Source organism: Lycium barbarum, chromosome 11, assembly GCF_019175385.1.
Source record: "Lycium barbarum isolate Lr01 chromosome 11, ASM1917538v2, whole genome shotgun sequence".
NCBI classification, from domain to species: Eukaryota; Viridiplantae; Streptophyta; class Magnoliopsida; order Solanales; family Solanaceae; genus Lycium; species Lycium barbarum.
Genome location: NC_083347.1, coordinates 18,613,049 through 18,633,292, shown reverse-complemented (window position 1 = coordinate 18,633,292; position 20,244 = coordinate 18,613,049). Strand labels below are relative to the sequence as shown.

Below are 20,244 nucleotides of genomic sequence, written 5' to 3'. Positions count from 1 at the left end.
TCAAAATTGAGAACTTACAAAAAAAATGAAGTTGTAGAAGTGGAGCTACGCTTAGCAAAAAGTTTAGGCTCCTCTCCTATACTCTCTTCCTTTGAGTTTGCTTCATGCAAAACTGTTGAAGAGGATGACAAAACGGTATACAGAGCTCGAGAGCAACGTAGGCTTGAGAGTTCAGAATATTGTAGAACGAAAACCAGTAGTAGCAACTTATAATGACATTCACATCTATGATTCAAAAGAGGTCGATACACAGCAACAGAGATAGATTTGTTTCGACAATACCAGTGTTACAATTAGTGCGCCTTAATCCCACACTATGAAGCAGCAGGAAGCAAGAAAAGCAAATAAAAATAGAAGTCAAAACATATGAGGATTTTCACATGCCGAATCGATTTGAGAGGAGAAGAAAAGGGAAAACAACAACAAAAAAGATGGAAAAAAGAAGAAGAAGAAAAAACCTAAAATAAACGAAATTTGCTAGAGCTCTTGTTGATTGCATCTAAACACTTCCAAAGAACTGCTCCAATGTTGTTGAGTTGAAGACATTGATTGCTGTTCTTTCCGGCTTGTTAGGTGAAACATGTAACTGATATTTGATGAATCTCTGCAACAACATAAAGATTTAAACATTATTTGATATAATAAAACAGAAGACGCATTTGATCATCAGAAAGAATCACATCCTATTAAAAGGTTTACCACAAAAGAATGACCCCGAAAGATCAATTTTTACAGTAAGACAATTATACTTGCAAACGCATATTGTAACAGAGCAAGGAACAAGTAAATTCTTACACACGAGGCATTCACATTGTTACAGAATAGTTTGTGAGAGTAAAAAACAGAAAAGACCTATATGTTTTTGATGAAAAGACGTAGGAGCCGTTTGGACATGGTTTGAAACCATGTTCGGACATGTAATTTGGATATCTTAAGTTGTATGTTCTCTTATAGACATAAAAACCCCACAAGTTGTGAAAACTATCAAAACATTCTCAATTCTTATACAATCTTACCAAATGAGCAAGTCATAGTTCATAACAAAATTAATACACTAACTAGAAGGCTTTACTAAAAAATACAACATCAATTGATCAAACTTTAGTTCAATAAAAATAAAAATTTAACATGAATAGTAATGTAAGTACTCTTTAATTTAATCCTCCCACATGGTAGACATAAATAAAGGTTGGTGGAAGTTAATGAGGTTGGTAAATGGTTGGTGGGAGTAATTGTTAAAAATATTTACCAAATTATGGGTCTTTTTTTATAAAGTATAAACTTATGGGTCAAGTTTTATATTTAAAATTTTTGAAACCATTATTTCAAACCGCATGTCCAAATGCCTACTTATATGTTTTCAACCTTAACAGCTTCTCTGCCCCGCTGATGTATTAGAAATGACAAACAAATTGCTTTTGCTCCACGAACACCAGTTCTATTTTAGGCATTCACGTTGTCAGACAGCTGGTTAGCCATGCGGTCTTGAAAAAGGAAGATACTTAAATGCGAAAACCACTTAACTATCCCTCTCATCTAGTCCCAACCTCTCCTTCGTTATGGCTTCTTCATTTACAATGAGCAACAACCACTGCTTTAATCTCAAACTAGCTGGCATCAACTCTATATATCCTATATAAATTCCATTCTATTCAGACCATTTCATCCCAGTATTCAATCTAATTATCCTTTAAGACAAATCAGAGGTTCGCTAAATCTTACACTTACCTCTGTATTGACATTCTTTATTTAATCTCAAAACTAGCTAGGATCTATTATATAAATCCTGTACATCCCTTCCATTCTATTTGAACTATTTACTTCCAATAATCAATAATATAAATCCTGTACATCCCTTCCATTCTATTTGAACTATTTACTTCCAATAATCAATAAATTCCTTTCAGAAGAAAAGTAAAAGATCAATGGTTGTATTTATCATCTGAAGTAATCACATTTTTCAGCTTATGGATTACTTTTATTTATTGAAAGAAAGAACAATTAACATGATGATGAGCTCATTGATCATGTTCTTAGTCAAAGGAAATGACGAGTACCGCTAGCTGAAAAGTGATTTCCGGATTTGTATCTATGTGCCAATCAGGTTCTAGCTGTCGAACAAAGGATGTGCGTCCAATCTCAGTGCTGCAAAAGAGAACCTGCATTTGCCGTCTTATCAGTAACATATAATACATAAAGCTGGACAGAAAATAATCACTCCAGCATTCTCTAAAGCTAGGAAAAAGAAACAAGTCGATCTTTTCGCAGAAGAAAAACCAAAAGGTTAACAATATTATTGATGGTTTACTTCTTACAGATTGTAAAAAGCTGTTTAGCTAGTACCTTGTCTTTGACCAGGCCTCCAGATGTAAACACTCCAGCATTCTCTAAAGCCAGGAGGACCTTTTTCTGCACATATTAGTTCATGCGATGAATATGCATCGAAATAAACAATGTAAGTGTTGATATACACATGCAGCTTCATATACACAGCATTTACACATCCTAAAGTATCGCCCCCATGTTTAAGAATTTGTGGCTGTTAAGAAATGACAAGGTAGCTAGCAAGCATAATAGATATACAACCCAAGATGAATGTAAAAGAGTAATGCTTTTGCCTGGGGAAATACTAAAAGAGGAACATAAATCTTAAAATCCCAATTTGGGAGATAATGCAAGTCCCACAAAGCAAAATACTGAAAATCACAACCTATTATACCTATTAATTGGAAAAAATAAGGATTCCCCAAATTGGAATTCGAGTGCTGGTCCTCCTTTTAGGATTCTCTGCGATTCGTTCTTAAGAATTTGGTGCAGGTTACGAACTCCGAGCAGATTTAGAAAAGTTGCATGACCAGGAATTTACAAAAGAGAAATTGCAAAAGAAAGCCAAATACTATATCATCTCAGAGTCAATTGGCTCTTACTCCAATTTTGCATGGTGTTTGCTCTCAAGTTTGAGCTCTACAAAAGAAGTCTATGAAAGGTAACAAAGATTAACAGGTGAAGATTTTGCCACTATAAAGGCATGACGGGATGATTTTTAGGTTGATCTAGACTATTGTTGAATTGTAGTCCTTTTTCGCCTTACTCAAACACACTAATTGCATATCTTCAGATTTTTCAATTTACGATAAGTTTAGAGAGCTAATTTACTGGGTGCAGAAAGCTAACGAATCATGCCCACAAAAGTAGGTACATTTCCCATTTCTTCAAAAAAGGGCATCGGGCGTCATCCATAATGCAACATAACATTATTCTTCCCGAACCAGGTAACCAGGATAACATGGGTCCGCACCAGTAAAAATCACAAATTAACAAATAGAATATATAAAAGAAAGAGAGAACTAACTTCACTTTCATCATCGAGAACTCTTTCCATGAGATAAAGGTCACAAAATTTGGTTATTTCGAGCAATACTTCGAGTACAGAGGATCGCACGGTTGCTTGTTGCTGCCAAGACAAAGTATAAACAATGTCAACAGCATTTAAACACCGGTCCATATCAGAGCCTGCAATAATAATTACCTGAAGCTCCTCTGGGCTAGTTTCCTCCAGTATCACTCCAAGCAACCTACATGTCACCTGTAATTAAAAACCATATCCAAATCACGTATCTTATTTGTGCTATCATTACCAGAAAGCAAAAACAATCCACTATTACCAAACAGATTATAAAGAAGGATTTTGTATCTACTTAAGCTTGTAGAGAAGTCCCGCATTGATCCTTTCTCCAAAATTTGGTCGAATAAGATATGGCTCTCTTCAAATTGAGGTACAGACCACCATTACCCAACCACATACTTCCAGATGAAGCAAACAATAGATTCGCTAATGATATAAAGATTCTTATCTATATTCCTTTAAGGCCACAAATAAAGGATAACACGGAACAGTCCATAATGCAAATTTGCACATGCTATAGCTAGGGTAAACTTTCATGTTCAAAATAAACAATCAGGTATGCTCATATAAGACCCATGGAATTTCTTAAATAGTAGTAAGTTTATAAAATAAGAACCGGTTAATACTTGAAGCAAAGTCTACCATCTATCTAGGTGAGCTTGTCACACAATAAATACAACTGTCCAAGTAAATCAGCAAACCAACATATAGTTTCGTAGTAATAAACTATTTTCCGCAAGACAAATCAGTTAGAGATTTAAAGTCTATCATTGAATTCCTTCTGTAATAGGAAGAGAGCTTCAAAGATGAAAATGCTCAATTCATTTATTTATTTACTTTCGTTACGTAAACCTCACACAGGACCCCCTTTATCCAGGAGGCAGGACACTGACGGTGGATTTTTCCACTTTGCTCTCATGGTGACTCTAACTCCCACTGAGGAGAGCCCTTACAACTAGCCTACCATCCCTCGTTAAAAATAAGATGCACATTTGATTCTATAAAGTGTGTGTATGCTCATTGCTCGCCTATCAAAAATTAAATATAGGGAGAAGGACCAAAAAATGGAACAATTACAAGAAACAAAAGCAATTACTAAGACTATTTGTTGGCCCAGTTGTTGGCTCTGTTTAACACTAGAAAAGATCGAAAATCGTTAAGCAGAAGAGTAATCAGACTCGCTAAGATCCAAAACCACCACTTTGTTACAGCGCCAGTGGCCCAAATCAATGACGTCTCTGGCGATCCAAAGATCTACACCCCTTTCCTCCTCTCCCCTTCAACGTCTCTTAACCTTCAAAGACAGGTCCCCACACACCCCCCTGCCACCCCCAAACAAAAAAAAAAAAATGCCACCACCGTCACCCCACTCTTACCACCCATACCCACTCCTCCCCCCTCAGTTCCTTCACTTTCTCCTCCTTCCTCTCCTTTGACTTCAACTCCACCCGCACTCTCCTCGGGGTCTACTTCCTATCGTATCGAGACTTCTCCCCTGCTCAATCTATTTCTTTACGTATTTCTCTCAAAACGCCAAATCAGTTTCTGATTTGGTTCATGCAGTTTCAGGTCCAGCTTTCTAGTGGCATCTTAAGGCCCTGATTTGGGTGCTATTGCTTTTTCTTAAACTGGCGGTGAACCCCCTCCAGGTTTTTAAAGGGTTTGGATATGGAGTTATTATTGCGCGTATGGAAGTGAGCTGGTTGTGGAGATCATGGTGGCATAAGAGGACTTCGTGACAGAGCTGATGGTTGAGGATACAGAGCTGGTTTCCATTTTTGGTAAGAGCGGCTAATTTTGAATTGATTACAGTGAGTATCTTTGGTGAGTTTTGACGAAGAGAAAACAATTATTTTCCAACTCATGCAAAGGAACTATTTAATGGAAACTTGGACAACTTATAACAATGTTTGTCTCGCATATCACTAGGAAGAACAGGATCTTTACAAAGGGCTTTATAAAGCTTTCGTGTCAATTACATTTAGCTGGAACAATCTACGTTTGTGATCTCGTTCTTTTAAATGCTCAGCTGAACAGTGCATCCTTCATTGTATGTGGCATCACCCATTATAGCCCAACCATCTGGAGATTCCTTACCACAAGCGAGAGACTACTTGACAATGCAAAAAGTGGTAGCGAATTCTTGCACATGAACACCAACTGATCACCGTAGTCCTCCTCTTTCACAAGTTTTTAGCTGTCAGAATCACTCTCCTCGCTGCCAACCAAGTGAAGAAGCACGTTCTTGACGCCTAGGATCCAAACGGATAAATGTGGTGAGATCGATTCCTCCTGGATCGAGAGCTTATTGTAATAGGAATTCACTAAAAACAACCCATCATTCTCCACCCTTCCCCCAACTTCCAAAAATCCTGGTTATCATGAGGGAACTTTTTTTTTTTTATGAAGCATGCGGAAACTTTATTGATTCAGCAAGTCAACAACATATTGGAATTCCGCTACTTCTCAGTCTTGATGGCTCCTGTTAAACCTTAAGTCTCACTGAACTTCCTCTCCTTCGTAACCTCTGAGACTCTTAGAATGTCATCCAGTTATATAGATGATCGTAAACATAAGTCTAAATGCATTTTCCCCAAAAATTGACCCTGTTTCCTTCCTTTATCTTGACAGTGATGTCACAACTAAGCTCTTACTATACCTTCAAAAAACTCCTCTATCGGCCACACCCGAACCCTAAGGGGAGTGATGTTTCTAGTCCTTTAGCCCTGCCCCCTCCACAATCCCACTGTTTGTTTTTGCTATAACTTAAGAGCATGCCCCTTAATCCCAAATCTCTCTTGTACTATTTTTTATGACGTTTTTTTTAATGAAGATCTATCTTTAATTAATATAATGTATGTTACATGAAATCCATCATCACCAATCCTCCATAAGCACACAAAATCTGGATTTCCTAGAATAATGTATTCTCCCCTATACACTAGCTGAAAGAGCTGGCTGCATTAAATAATTTCAAATACATTTTCTTTTTAGTTGTGGATGCAAAAGAAGGTATGCAATACAAGGACTCCAAGACCTCAATTACTTAATACATAACAATAGACGAAGTGAAGAAATATACCTTCCTCCCTTCACTCAGCCGTTGCCTAACAATCTGTCCAAGTGTTGGCTGCAAAGGAACTATGAAAAGTTAATCATACACCAATTACATTTCGCTAATTCTACCTCAAGCGGAGAAGGATTTCTATCTACCTTTACTGGCTGGAAGAACTCATCAATAACATTTTGAGCATTTGAATCCTCAGAAGAAGGGATAACTCCTGAAGTTGCAACATTTGCACTTGGATGATTGCTTACGCCAGAACTACTAGATGTAGCACCCTGTCTCTTAGGAAGCCTCCGTTGTGGACTAGGTGATCTCCACACTCTCCAGGTAAAAACTATTGCAAATGCAAGACCTGCTATGGCACCCACAGATCTTGAATCCTGCATTTACCGAATAGCTGTTACCATCAAATTATAGAAAAAAGCAGTACAATGTTTTGATAGATCCTTCATAGATGAATTACCTTGAAAGTTATATAACAACTTATACGAGAAAAAGTCTTTATTTGCAAAGTTAGAGACAAAACAGATTATTGGACTTCATCAAAAAATAACAGTTCATTGGATAGTGGATAACACAAATTGCTAAGTTAACACCCACTGCCTTCCGTAACTCTGCAAGTGGTGTGAATGATTAGGCCACTCACATTTTAGAAATGTTGCTTTATAGCCTATAATACATGCACTGCCTTCCGGAATGCTGCAAGATGTATCAATGATCAGGTGAGTCACACCTTTAAAAGTGTATCATTCTAGCGATCCTAGACCAAGGACTATTACGGGTGTCTGCTTAGAGGTAGACTCTTCATAACATTTGATCGGTGACTTGATTATTTTTCCCTTCAATATCTATCATTTTTCTTTCATTTCTGATTATGTTTGCAAAAGAATGCACTTAACAGGAAACCACGACCCAGAAGAAAAGGACAATTGGCAAGGTCCGGAAAAAAAATCAGGAAAAATAAACAGGGGGCCACCCAAATTGGCCCAAACCAATATTTCAAACAACGGAACTGAACCTATACTTCTTCAATTGAAAATGGAAAATCAAAATTAACCGAGCAGACTAGACAGTTCTCCTTGAGTGGCATCATCCTGTTGATGACCTTCACGATATGGGTTTTAATAGATAACGGAAACTAAAAGTTCTTCTTGCAATCTGAGTATGAACAAACAAAGCTATATTAAGTATCATAGTCAAAAAAATAATTGGCATTGTCTCTTATGGCCTGTTTAGCCAAGCTTCTCCAAGGCTAAAAGTGCCCTTTTTTCAAAGTTGAGGTGTTTCGCCAAGCTTTTAGAATAAGAAGATGCTATTGATTAGAAGCTGAAAAAAGTAGTTTCTTCCCAAAAGTACTTTCTTGAAAAGCACTTGTGAGAAAATACACTTAGAAGCACTTTTTAAAAGCTTGGCAAAACACTTTTGAGCATCAAAAGTATTTTCCAAATTGATTAGCCATAAACTGCTTTTTCCCAAAAGCACTTTTCAAAATAAGTTGATTTTAGAAACCCTCAGGGGTTGGCCTGGTGGTAATTGGCTTGAGCCTTGGGGTGCTCCCTTTCAAGGTCTCAAGTTCGAAACCCACTGGGTGCAAACAATTTCTGAGGGCCATCGGACTGGGGTAAAACCCTGAATTAACCGTGGTGCACTTGCGGGAAACTCCTTGCCGAGGGCCTGTGCGCCCCCGGGATTAGTCGGGGCTCAAAGAGACCCGGACACCCGGTGCTTAATCAAAAAAAAAAATAAGTTGATTTTAGAAGCTTGGCCAAACAGGCTATCAATTTGTAGGACTCGACTCTAAATGAGCGATGTTATCAGATAAGCTCGTGTTTCTCATTTTTTTTTATTTTTTTTTATAACTGAGAAATTCCTGATGACCAGTGGCTCACGGTTTGAAATCAGTGTTTCTGAACTTCTTCCCCTCACTTCTTTTCTCCTCCACCCTCAGCTCTCTTACAAGTTAAAACCTGTTCTCGACAGCTTAAACTGCTTTCACTGGCTACTAGAATCTCAGTCTTCGCCTCCAGATCAGCCCCTCTTCTAGTTTCACCACAATAAGGGTCAGCATAGGGGTCACTGTGGTAGGCTAATAAAATTACCAGGACGAGAGTAGTGGAGAGGTTATGCGTAGGGCTACAGTGTGGGTAAAGAGAGAACAGATTTGGCATTTGAAAGAACCGCTTAAACATGAGAACGTGAGAAGATGACCAAGAATAGTAATATAAGCAAGCAAGAGAACACGAACTGGAGGAAGAAAGACAATGGAGAGACCAACAGTGACAAGAGAAGAAACACATTTAAAGAAAACCAAATACCTATTAAATAATTAATATCTTCAAAATGAAAAAAGTCGCGAAAAATTCTATTGGAACTACAACCAGAAATCGTAACTTGGCAGTAAGAATAAAAAGCAGTATTAGTACCAACTACCAAGCATTGTTTGGGAACAACTTTTGACTAGACATTCAAGCTTAAAACATTTAGAAACCTGAGGATTAAGTTTAACCAAGATTTCAACAAAACTTTTGCTGCAAACACCATAATTTTGAAGAAACAAGCGATCAATTGCAACTATATAATTCATAATATTACTCCTACGACATGTGAGCTACCATTGTTATAGATATTTGATCAGAATCATCTCTTCATCATTAGAAATTAATCCCTTGATAATTTGAATTCCCCAATTCGAGAGTCTCTTAACTCATAGATTCAGTCAGACACACTATGACACTGGTCCTACATGCCACTTCTCATCCAACAAAAGGCAAAGACCTTGAGGAAACTATAATTTCAACGACCTATCTAGCACATTCCACCAGGAATTTTCATGTCAAGTATTCAAACCTTACTTTTTGTCTAACCGAAATGTGTCTCCTAAAAATATAAACAATGTGATTAAAGCAACCTAAGTACAATAAGCAGCCAGAGGGCGAATTTATGTGTAAATTTTACGGCACGTGAACCCATGGTCTTTCCGCAAAAAACTAGATATTTTATGTAGTACATATTTTCTAGAATTGATGTAATATTACCTGATGACACTCATGCTACGAAAAGGCGTAATGGCGCACTTTGGTTAAAAGCTTAGTTACTTACCAAGAGGAACAAGGATCAATCCAATTAATGCATTCTTTTTTTTTTCTCCTTTCTTCAGTAGTGTACCCATGTTCTAGAGATCCTAGATTCGTCTCAGCAAGCAGCTAATTCAGTAATAACATGTAGCGTCAATTTGCAAGTTAACTAATATTCAATCCCCTTGTAAGAAATTGTGCTTAATCATGTGAGGTAATATTAATATGCATAACCCTTACTAACTACAGCTCAAACTTCAACTCGATTTTATATTTTTTTCATCGTAAAGATGATTTATGAATTAAAAGTGTTCAGTGCTTAATTAACAAATACTAGCAAAAGATGTTAAAATTAGAAAGAGGAATACCAGTGTGCCGAAGAGATTAGAAATCTTGACGGTTAAGAAAGCGCCAAATCGCTTGATTAGCTGAAGGAAATCGTCCTTGGAGTAATCACCCATCTTATTTCCACTGCCAATTATGTAATTAATTCAGTAAAATTGGTTCTTCTTCGTTGCCGTTTTGAGTGAGACTTTGTGTAGTCCAAGTTTTGATCGAAATAAAAGAGAATATGAAATTGACAAATCACACTCTTTCCAGGAAAATAAAGGGCCAAAAAAGGAAAGACAGATAGACGCAGCTTTCGAGAAGGTGATATATGCTCCCTCCGTTCACTTTAGCATTTAGGAGTAGCATATTCTCCTTTTAACTTTCTTTTTGTTTTTATTTTCCCTCAGAATTAAAAGAAAATAGATAAAAAGTGCTTATTATTTAATCAAATTTGCTCGTACACTACTCTCGAATTGAATAATATTACTTTCACTAAATTTTTTGCCAAATACTTCATGTTCATATGGTTAGGAAAAAGTTTTGTCGCCCTTGATCTCTGAAAAATGTTCAACTTAAAAATAATTTACAAAGATAATCAAAACTTGAAAGGTAAATCATAAAAAATTAAGGGCAAAGGCGCAAATATACCCCCCTCAACCATTGTTTTAAAAGGCAGTGTCAAGACTCGCCCCGAAGCTCGCCTCGGGGAAGGGCAGTGACAAAACGCCCTGGGGCTAACGTGCGGGGCTTAGTTCCTATGAGGCTTACGCCCTAAGCGCCCAACCGTACGCCCTAAACACGCCTAACGCCCAATGCTCAGGGCTCGCCTAACAGTTCTTACACAAATTATATTTTAAATTACTTAATCAAAATCATTGACCCTCATAATTGTTTAACAAAATAATGATACTTAATAGTTTTTCATCTATAGAAATAGAAGATTGGGTGTAACTCATATAACAAGTCGTAGTATTGGATATTTACTATTTGAGAACGTCGTGAGGGTGAATATCACTTAATTTTTAAAAAAAAAAAACATATAGCGGAATTGTACATTTTCACTTGTCATTGGTCATAAGTCCTATGTATCAGAATTATCATATAATTTTATTTTTTGTTCATGAAGAAGTTATGTTTTAATTGTAATATTGATAAATCTTATTGATTATTTGCTTATAGGGAGATAAAATGAATAGTATGATAGTAATAGTGTTTTAAGAAACTGTGTTTTTTTCCGTGTTTGAAAGTTAAAATGTTAGAATTGTTTTGCATTTCATAATAGCTTTAATTTCATTGTATTGTTTATACTTATAAAATTATGTTATATATAATTACAAGTTATAAGCGGTGTATAATGGATTGCTTTGATCCTTTTTTTGTAAGGATCAAGAGCGCGCGTGCGCGTGCTCACACACACACACACACACATATACATATACATACATACATACATATATATATATATATATATATATATATATATATATATATATATATATATATATATATATATATATTCATTTATTTACAGTTTTCTTTTATTTTTTTATGTAATTTTACCTATTTAAAAATAGGTGTTGTAATTATATTATTTTAAGAAATACTAAAAATTAAATACCCATGGGGCTTACGCCCCGTGCCTTGAGGCTTACGCCTCGTCAAGGCGTATGTAAAACGCCCCGCCTTACGCCCCCGCCTTTTAAAACACTGCCCTCAACTTTGCGATTTAGAGCAGATATACCCCTTGTTACAAAAGTAGTATATATATACTCATGCTGTTACCAAATGGTGCAAATATATGTCTGCCGTTACAAAAAGGTGCAAATATATTTTTTTCACTTGTTGACACCCAATTTCGTCCCTCCTTTATTTCATTTTAATTATCCTTGGGCTTCTAAATTTATTAACAATCTAAATACTTTATTTTCACAACTATTTTTTATTGCTACTACTATTAATATTGTTATCCTCTTATTACTTTCATCCTCACTATTTTACTATCAACATTACTAGCATTATTTTATCACAATTTTTAATGGTTCGTCATCATTTCATTTTCGGATTTGTACTCGTTAAATTAATTATAAGTCAATACTTTGGTAAGTCTTTTACCTTCTACATATTAATTTCACATAATATATATTGTACTAGTTATTAAGTTAGAAGCCCAAAAATAATTAAAATGAAGGAGAAAAACCAATATTTCAACCAATTAATGGCCCAAACAACAAATATAATGTGCTCCAACATTTTAGCCCAAACGGCCATCAACCCACTAACATTATTTCGGACCAGCCCATTTGTCAACAACCCACTATCCATCTACCCGACCCGGCCCACACCTTCACATTTCACTACCTAAACCTAAGGAAAACAGATCTGCCACACCTTGTCGTTTTCTCCTCTCTCTCCCTCTCCATTTCCAGCAAAAACCTAATTCCCTTTAGCCATGACCAGGCTTGTCTATCCATTTTCATACAAGAAAACCTTGTCCCTACGTCCGCTTACATGTGCGTTCTGGCGTTGACAGGGAAAATCTCCATTTCTTGTTTCAAGGCGCGGATTGATCTTCAAAGACCAGGGGTGGTCGAACCATTTTCGGTAATACCCAAGCCAAATCACGTGAAGATCTGTTTGGATTTCAACGGATCCATTGTTGATTCGTTTTTTTTTAAACCCTAGACCAGAAATCCCGCCCAGTTTCGGATCCCAGCAAACCCTACAATTCTCCTATAAATACTCGTTTCTTGACCCATTTAAAGGGGGTTCTTTTTTAGCCGCCTCAATTCTCTGAAAAATATCAATCAGTCTCATTGTTTCTTGACATCGATTTGAAATACCAAGCATTTTTATTCTCTTTTGTTCTGTTATTGTTTCGAATCCGAGTACATGCAAACTCGGAGATATTAATATTCGAGTGTGGATCCACGACCCCGCACCCTGGTTCACTGCACCCGAAAAAGGTGATTTCCCTTCCTTCTAGTTTATTTTGGTATTTTACCTACTTGAAGGTTATGTGTGCCAAATTACTAGTGTATTCATGTTTGTGTTAATTGCTCTTCCTGTTTAGTCAGATTTATGTGTTTAATTACTAGTTTAGGCATATTTATGCATGTTTTAATTCTTGTTTAACCATATCAAGGTGCTGGTTGTTGGTTTAGTTCTTGTTTAGTTTAAGTTTAGTATACTTCTGCTGTTTAGTGGATAATTTGATCCTCATTATGTTGTTTGAATAATATTAGTATGGACATGAGTGTCTTGTTTGAATCTAAAACTTGGTTATTATATAAGTTATTTTGGTTAACATTGTCTAATTCAAAGTTGGAAAACCTGTCAGAACTCTTTGATTGAAGTTTTGACTAGTGGTTTAGTTGAATTAGATGGGTGTCTTTATGAGCTTACTTCAATTTTTCCTGAAGCATAAGTTGCTATGCATACTCATGATAATCTGGAATCCCACAATATTAACTTAGCTAGGACTAGTTCATGGATTGCCTTAAAAAGTTGAATTTATGCTGCGTAATGCCTCTATAAAGCTTGATGTGATATTAAAGTTGTGGTGATCTGTTCAGTTGTTTCAATGGGTTCCATGATGGACTTTTGTTGTGTGATCACTATCTAATTGGAAGCTCTGTACTATTTTAGAGAGCCTAGAGTGTGATCTGTAATCTTTTTTACCTATTCCTGTTGCTTGCTACATCATAGGGTGACTATAAATGTGGTTCAAAATCTAAAAAAAATGCTCATTCAAATTGAGTGAATGAATCCTAGTGTGTTGAGAGCTTAATTAGGCATCAATCTAAATATGCATTTCTTTATAGAGTTCCTGAGTTCAAGTCTTAAGATGTAGCTAAAACTTACAAGTTTACCCCTCCTCTTTAGAATTTAGCAGTCACTTGACCTTGGCTCTGTTTGGTTTGAGTTTGGAAGAGGAGGATGTTATTTTTCTATTGTTTTCGAATGGATTCAGGTTTAAAATGAGTGGTTGTAGGATCAACTTTCTGTGAGAATTCTAACCTGATCCAGACATGCTAATAAATTATTTCCATTATATGTGAATCTTAAGTTTTGCATCTGTTTAGTCTCAATAATATCTTTATGGCTAAGGTATCAGAATAGTCTTGCATCTGTTTATTCCCCTATGTTTAGTTGATTTCCCTGAATGGTCTTAATGTTTGTTGTATGGATTTAGTTCGATAGAATGTTTTGAATTTGGATTCACTAATCTCAAATAATCAAATTCTGCTTCCTGCTTACAAATGATGGTTGTAAGGTCCTTATTCGAGTTTCTTGGTCTTTGTTTATTAATGAAGTGCTAAAGATTGGTTAAAAGAAGAAACTTTTTTTTTTTTTTTTGGTAAAGTAATAAAATTCATTAGTAAAACATCAAGAAGATGCAAGGTTACATATGGGAAAAGCTGGCAAGCTTGGCAAAACCTGTAGAACAATCTAAAGATATCCTATCTCTACTGAACTAGAGAAAAGGAGCTGATAAAATCTAGAAAGTTACCCACATTGTTTACAGGGGCAAAAAAATGCCAACTAAAAAGACTAACTAAACACCTAGACTTTAGAGAGCAAATAGGAGTTGAGATTCCTTCAAAGCATCTGTTGTTTCTCTCCTTCCATAGGGTCCAAAAAATTACTGCTGGGATCATTTCCCCAAATTATTTTAATGGATTTGTCAACTCTCCAGAGTATCCAGCTAGCATATGCATCTTTGATGTTGGAGGGCATTACCCATTGTAGACCAAGCATAGAGTAGAAGAAAAACCAGAGGCTAGCTGCTGCAGGGCAGTGCAAAAATAGATGGTTGACACTTTCATTGGTCTGCTTGCACATGGTACACATGTTAACAACTATTACACCTCTCCTTCTAAGATTGTCTTGTGTTAGGCATGCTTCGTTCAGTGCAGTCCAAGTGAAGCAAGTAACTCTGAGAGGCTGTCTGGTTCTCCATACAAGCTTCCAAGGCCAAACCTCCAAAAGGCTATTTTGAGAGCACCAGTTGTTGTAACATTCCTTCACAGTGAAAATCTTTTCCTTAGAATTTCCCCAGAGTATTCTGTCTTGAAAATCTTCCACCAAAGTACTTTGTCCCAAACTTTCTAATAGAGAAAGAAAATCATCAACTTCCTAATCCTGTAAGTTTCTCCTTAAAATTGGTGTTCAACAGTTGTTAACTCTATATTGAGCTAATGTTGCTTCTTTGTTAGAAGCTATCAGAAATAGTGAGGGAAATAAATCTTTTACTAAAGTGTCCCCAAGCCATTTGTCCTGCCAAAATCTGATCTTGAGCCCATTTCCAGCCTTGAATGAGACAGCCTGGAAGAATTCCTCTTGGAGACTACTGATGTGTTTCCATACTCCAACACCATGTGGTTCATTGCTTTTCTTTGTAGTCCAGTGGTCTTGAATACCATATTTAGCTTTGATGATTTCCTTCCAGTACCCTGCCTCATTTTGACCATATCTCCAAAGCCACTTCATGAGTAGGCTGTTGTTATGAAACTTAAGATTTCTAATCCCCAGCCCCCCTTGGCCTTTGGGTTGAATAACTGATTGCCATTTGACCAAAGAGAATTTATAAGTAACACTGTTACCTTCCCATAGGAATTTCCTTCTAAGCCTGTCAATTTGCTTTAGAACTGAGCTTGGCATAGGGAAGAGTGACATAAAGTAAGTGGGAATGCTGTCTAGGACACTTTTGATGAGGGTGAGCCTGCCACCCAATGAGAGATATTGCATCTTCCAAGTGGCTAGTCTTTTCTCCATTCTTTCAATGACCCCACTCCATATCCCAGATGATTTGAATTTAGCACCCAAAGGAAGTCCCAAATAGGTGGTGGGAAAGGAGTCTGTTTTGCAGCTAAGAATATCAGCAAAAGCTTCTAGGTTGGTCACTTCATTCACTGGATATATAGTGCTCTTAAGCATGTTGATATGAAGTCCAGAGATGGCCTCAAAGATCATGAGGGTGGTGTTGAGATTAGAGACCTGCTGACAATCAGCTCCACAAAATATAAGGGTTTCATCTGCATAGAGTAGATGAGAGACTGAGACTGAGGTGGAAGGATTTCTGCCCACTTGGAACCCTTGAATCCACTGAAGTTCTTTGACCTTTGCTAACAGCTGAGATAATCCTTCCATCGCAATGATAAAGAGGAATGGGGACAATGGATCCCCCTGCCTGAGTCCCTTTTGAGAAGAGAAAAACCCAACTGGACTTCTGTTCACCAGAATTGAAAAGTTCACTGTCGAAATACAGAAATAAATCCACCTTATCCACCTTTCCCCGAAACCCATTTGCTTCAAAATGTTGACTAAATAAGCCCAGTTAAGCTGATCAAAAGCTTTCTCAATATCTAATTTGCATAGGATCCCAGTCTCACCACTTTTAATTTTCCAGTCTAGCACTTCATTGGCAATCATAGATGCATCAGTGATCTGTCTATTCTTCAGAAAAGCACTCTGCTGTCCAGAAACTAAGGAATCCACCACTTTTCCGAGCCTCTTAGCTAAAATTTTGGCCAGCAATTTGTAGACACTGCCTATAAGACTTATAGGCCTATAATCTCTAAGCTCTGCGACCCCTTTCTTCTTTGGGATAAGAGCAATGAAAGAGGCATTGCATGATCTCACCATTTGGCAGTTCTGATGAAAGAAATTAAAAGCTGCTAGTAGGTCTGCTTTGATGAAGTTCCATGATTTTTGAAAGAAAGCCATAGTGAAACCATCAGGGCCTGGAGCTTTGTCAGGGGCACAAGTCATGAGAGCTTCTAAAATCTCCATTTCGGTGAAAGGAAGTTCAAGGTCCTCTTTATCCACTGTGTTGAGACTTGACAGACCTTCAAAGACAGCTAAGGGTCTCCAAGATTCAATTTCTTTGTAAATTTGTTGATAGTACTCCAGAATACCATCCTTGATCCTTCATTTGTCTTCAATTACTTCATTCCCTATTTTGAGTCTGTCAATGGTATTGCCCTTTCTATGAGAGTTGGCCATTCTTTGGAAAAACTTTGTATTCTTATCCCCCTCTTTCAACCATAAACATCTTGATTTTTGTCTCCATGAGATCTCTTCAGCGGTTGCTATTTGCTGAAGTTCAAGTTTGAGATTCAATGTCTGACCTTTCTCTTCTGTAGAGAGAGCTCTGAGCTCAGCTAACTGGTCCAACTTCCAAAGTTCTTTGAGTGCCTTGTTCCTTTGAGTCTCGATTGTTCCATAGGCCTACCTATTTAGTAATGTCTTTCTTGAGATTTCTTAGTTTCTGCATTAGCACAAAGTCTGGGGTGCCTAATACAGTGTAAGAAATCCACCATCCTTCTATCATGTCCATGAAACCCTCAGCTTGAAGCCACATGTTTTCAAATTTGAAATAAGAAGGTGTGGTCTCCCAATCTCCACTTTCCAGGATAATTGGTTTATGATCAGAAAAAACTCTAGGCAAGGGGTACTGTTTGATAGTATTGAACATCTCGCTCCATTCTGTTGAGATAAGGAACCTGTCAATTCTAGAGGCTTGGAAAGACTCCTCCCCTCTTGACCAGGTAAATTGTGCTCCCTGAAGTTGAGGGTCAATCAAATCCAGGTCTAGAATAGTGTTGGAGAAGCCCAGCATCGCCCTTGATCTTCTAAAGCAGTTCAATCTTTCCCCCACAAATCTGCACACATTGAAATCCCCTCCTATGACCCATAGGTCAGACCACAATCCCCTGATAGATGCTAACTCGAGCCAAAAAAAAAGAAACTAATTTTAACTTGTTGGTTGTCTTCGTCCATTTAAGCATGTTAAGGCTTTATGGTATCTAAATCAGATTCGAATTTCTGAGGCCGTAACTCTAAGGCTGCCTAAGTTTCTGAACTTAACATATTGGATTTCTTCGAATCTAGCTACCGAAACCTATGTGATTGATCACCATGCTGTCATTTTCTTGCTCTTAAAAAAATGATGTTGTGTTAAATAAGGGTTGTTTCTCTATTGAGTTTGTTGTTTGCTTATTTGATTACTCTTGCCCTCCACCCTTCGTTAAAATTGTGCTGTTGTTCCTCTACTTTGATTGATCTCTATATTTGGTCATGTCTAGTTAGACAGTGGTAGATTTGCTTGATTTATCTATGCCTATTATGTGACTACCTTGAAGGACTACTGTTGTGTGTGTACTAGTGATCTAGTCCAGCACACATTTTGCACATGTATATTTTCAAATTCCTTGAGTTTTGATATAACCGTGACCTGTTTTTTAAAAGGGACTTTCTTACAATCTCTTTGCCTCACCATGAAATGGATCACATGCTCCCTTAGTTTGCCTTCTATTTTGAGTGAACATATGGATTGATAGTATTATGAAAATGAGTTAAGTATGTCTTTCAGATCTAAGGCTGTGTGGTTTAACCTTTATGAGAACCTGACCTGTTATGAGTTAGCATTTAAGAAATTTGATCTTAAGCTGTACGAAAAGCACACAAGTTTATCTCCCAACTTAGAGTATTACTTAAAAAACCTCACTGTTAGCAGGAGTTAAATTCTGATAATTATGGCTATCATGACATTTATCAAGTATTTGTTTGCAAAATTGTGAGTTTCCCCTCTTATTTTAATATTCGCTAAGAATCCTGTCATTATTCTAATCCTATTTTTCTTTTCCTTAGCATGAACACCGGAGCCGAAGAGTTTCATTTTGAGACTCAACGACACCACTTACGGAAGCCCGCACATCATTCACTATCTTCTCTCTTACACTCTTGAGCGAAAAATTGCAGAACATTGTCATCTTACGAAAGCCAAAAATGGTGTTTATCATTTACATCGCTTGGCCTACTCATTACAGTGTTTAAATTTCCTCTGTGACTAATCCTTTATTCTGTTTTTTGATTGATTGTTAAGATCTGCGATAATCTATCATTTATAATTAAGTTTCCTTTAAGGTTTCACTTTAGCTAATAATAGACTAATTAGTTCTTACATGTGATATGTCATTAGATGTAAGGGACTTGAAACCAGTAATCAGTTTATGTCTATCTAGCAATATTTGGACCATAGGCAAATCATATTTTTCAAGATCTGGACATAAAACAGGAGTCTAAAACTTTTTCTAGTTCTTTTCTATTTAGGTTCGCTTCAAATTGTTCTAGTTATGAATTTGGTCTTTGGGAATTTGAAACAGTTGCATCGTCTTGTCATATACTCTTTAAAAATAAACAAATCATTTTCCTTCGGCTTTTGGTCGTTTAGTTACAATTACCTACAAATCAACTTTTGCAAACTCAAAGGATTTGACCTTTTACAAAATTTCTTTTAGTAGTGTCTTAGCTGCTTTACACTTTAAATTTATTTTTTTAAAAGTCTAATTAATTAACATAAGTCCGGTCGGTTAACCATTGTTAATGGATCTTAAAGGATGCCTAATACCTTCCTTTTAGATTAGTTGAACCCTTACCTAGATTTTTTGGTTTCGTAGACTTTAAAATAGAGTTAACTTTAGAAAATAACTTTAATTAACCTTAGGTGCCCTAATTCACCATAAATAATTAGGTGGCGACTCCCTAATTTTAATTAACCCCGGAATTACCGGAATGTTGTAAATCATTTTGACTCCGGTTAAAATGAGGTATAACATCACTAACGGGATTTAAAAAAAAAAATAAGTCTACCCATTTTTTAAAACGAACCAGACCCGATCCACCAGAAAAAAATTACTACATGGCTTTAGAAAAGTATGTATAATAAAAAAAATGGTTAGACTTTTTTTTTAGAGTCCCGTGGCAATTTTTTTAATTAAAAAATAACCTAATGATTTTTTTAAAAAAATCCCGTCAGTGAAAAGGGTGTATTTGCACCATTTTGTAACGGTAGGGGTATACATACATCACTTTTGTAACGAGGGGTATATCTGCTCTAAATCGCAAAGTTAAGGGGTATATTTACATCTTTTCATAAAAATTAAAGATATGTGGAGCCCACCATTCCAATCATTACACATAGGACGCTCAATCGGCGTATTCTTTTTTGTTTTACGCCCAGTAACTCTTCCACAGCCAGGTTTGGGCAAAATAGCAAATCAAATATTAGTAGCATAACAAAAAAGCCTTCCTCTTGATTAATATCTTTGCTCGCGGCAATTGTGACCTCTTCGGAGAATCGATAATTACATCAAAGATAGAGTGCTGGTACATCTAAGTCTTTTTAATTGGCTAGTTGTAAACAACCCAAGGGCTATGCGAGCTTTGTTAATTGCAAGGGAAAATAGGAGACAATTCGCTAATGATAAAAGTATGAATTGATCAAAAGAGTAGATCAAAAATACAAGACTAGCAACGGAAGTGGGATAGCAAAATTAACTAATACGCCTTTTGAATAAGACTGT

General features: G+C 36.6%; 2 protein-coding genes across 2 annotated transcripts; both read right to left on the bottom strand.

Moving 5' to 3' along the window:
* Positions 1–197: 197 nt before the first annotated feature.
* LOC132617126 (peroxisome biogenesis protein 22-like) lies at positions 198–10,225 on the bottom strand. Its single transcript, XM_060332047.1, has 8 exons — positions 9,916–10,225; positions 6,620–6,853; positions 6,489–6,536; positions 3,530–3,586; positions 3,353–3,454; positions 2,344–2,409; positions 2,058–2,159; positions 198–604 (listed from the first exon to the last, which is right to left on the bottom strand). Exons 1-8 carry the CDS (start codon positions 10,006–10,008, stop codon positions 500–502), a joined length of 807 nt encoding a protein of 268 aa, XP_060188030.1. The 5' UTR covers positions 10,009–10,225; the 3' UTR covers positions 198–499.
* Positions 10,226–16,807: 6,582 nt separating this feature from the next.
* LOC132619509 (uncharacterized) lies at positions 16,808–17,498 on the bottom strand. Its single transcript, XM_060334396.1, has 2 exons — positions 17,181–17,498; positions 16,808–17,107 (listed from the first exon to the last, which is right to left on the bottom strand). The coding sequence occupies exons 1-2, from the start codon at positions 17,496–17,498 to the stop codon at positions 16,808–16,810; spliced, it is 618 nt and encodes a 205-aa protein (XP_060190379.1).
* Positions 17,499–20,244: the final 2,746 nt, after the last annotated feature.

Bases quoted from the DNA above. Each gene is read 5' to 3' on its own strand.
- LOC132619509 (XM_060334396.1), bottom strand. From the start codon at position 17,498: ATGCTGGGCTTCTCCAACACTATTCTAGACCTGGATTTGATTGACCCT. The intron at 17,108-17,180 runs GTATTAGGCACC...CTAAATAGGTAG, and splicing joins GATGGTGGATTTCTTACACT to GCCTATGGAACAATCGAGAC.
- LOC132617126 (XM_060332047.1), bottom strand. From the start codon at position 10,008: ATGGGTGATTACTCCAAGGACGATTTCCTTCAGCTAATCAAGCGATTT. The intron at 2,160-2,343 runs GTACTAGCTAAA...CGGCAAATGCAG, and splicing joins GAGGCCTGGTCAAAGACAAG to GTTCTCTTTTGCAGCACTGA. The intron at 605-2,057 runs GTACTCGTCATT...ATGTTGTTGCAG, and splicing joins AAATCACTTTTCAGCTAGCG to AGATTCATCAAATATCAGTT.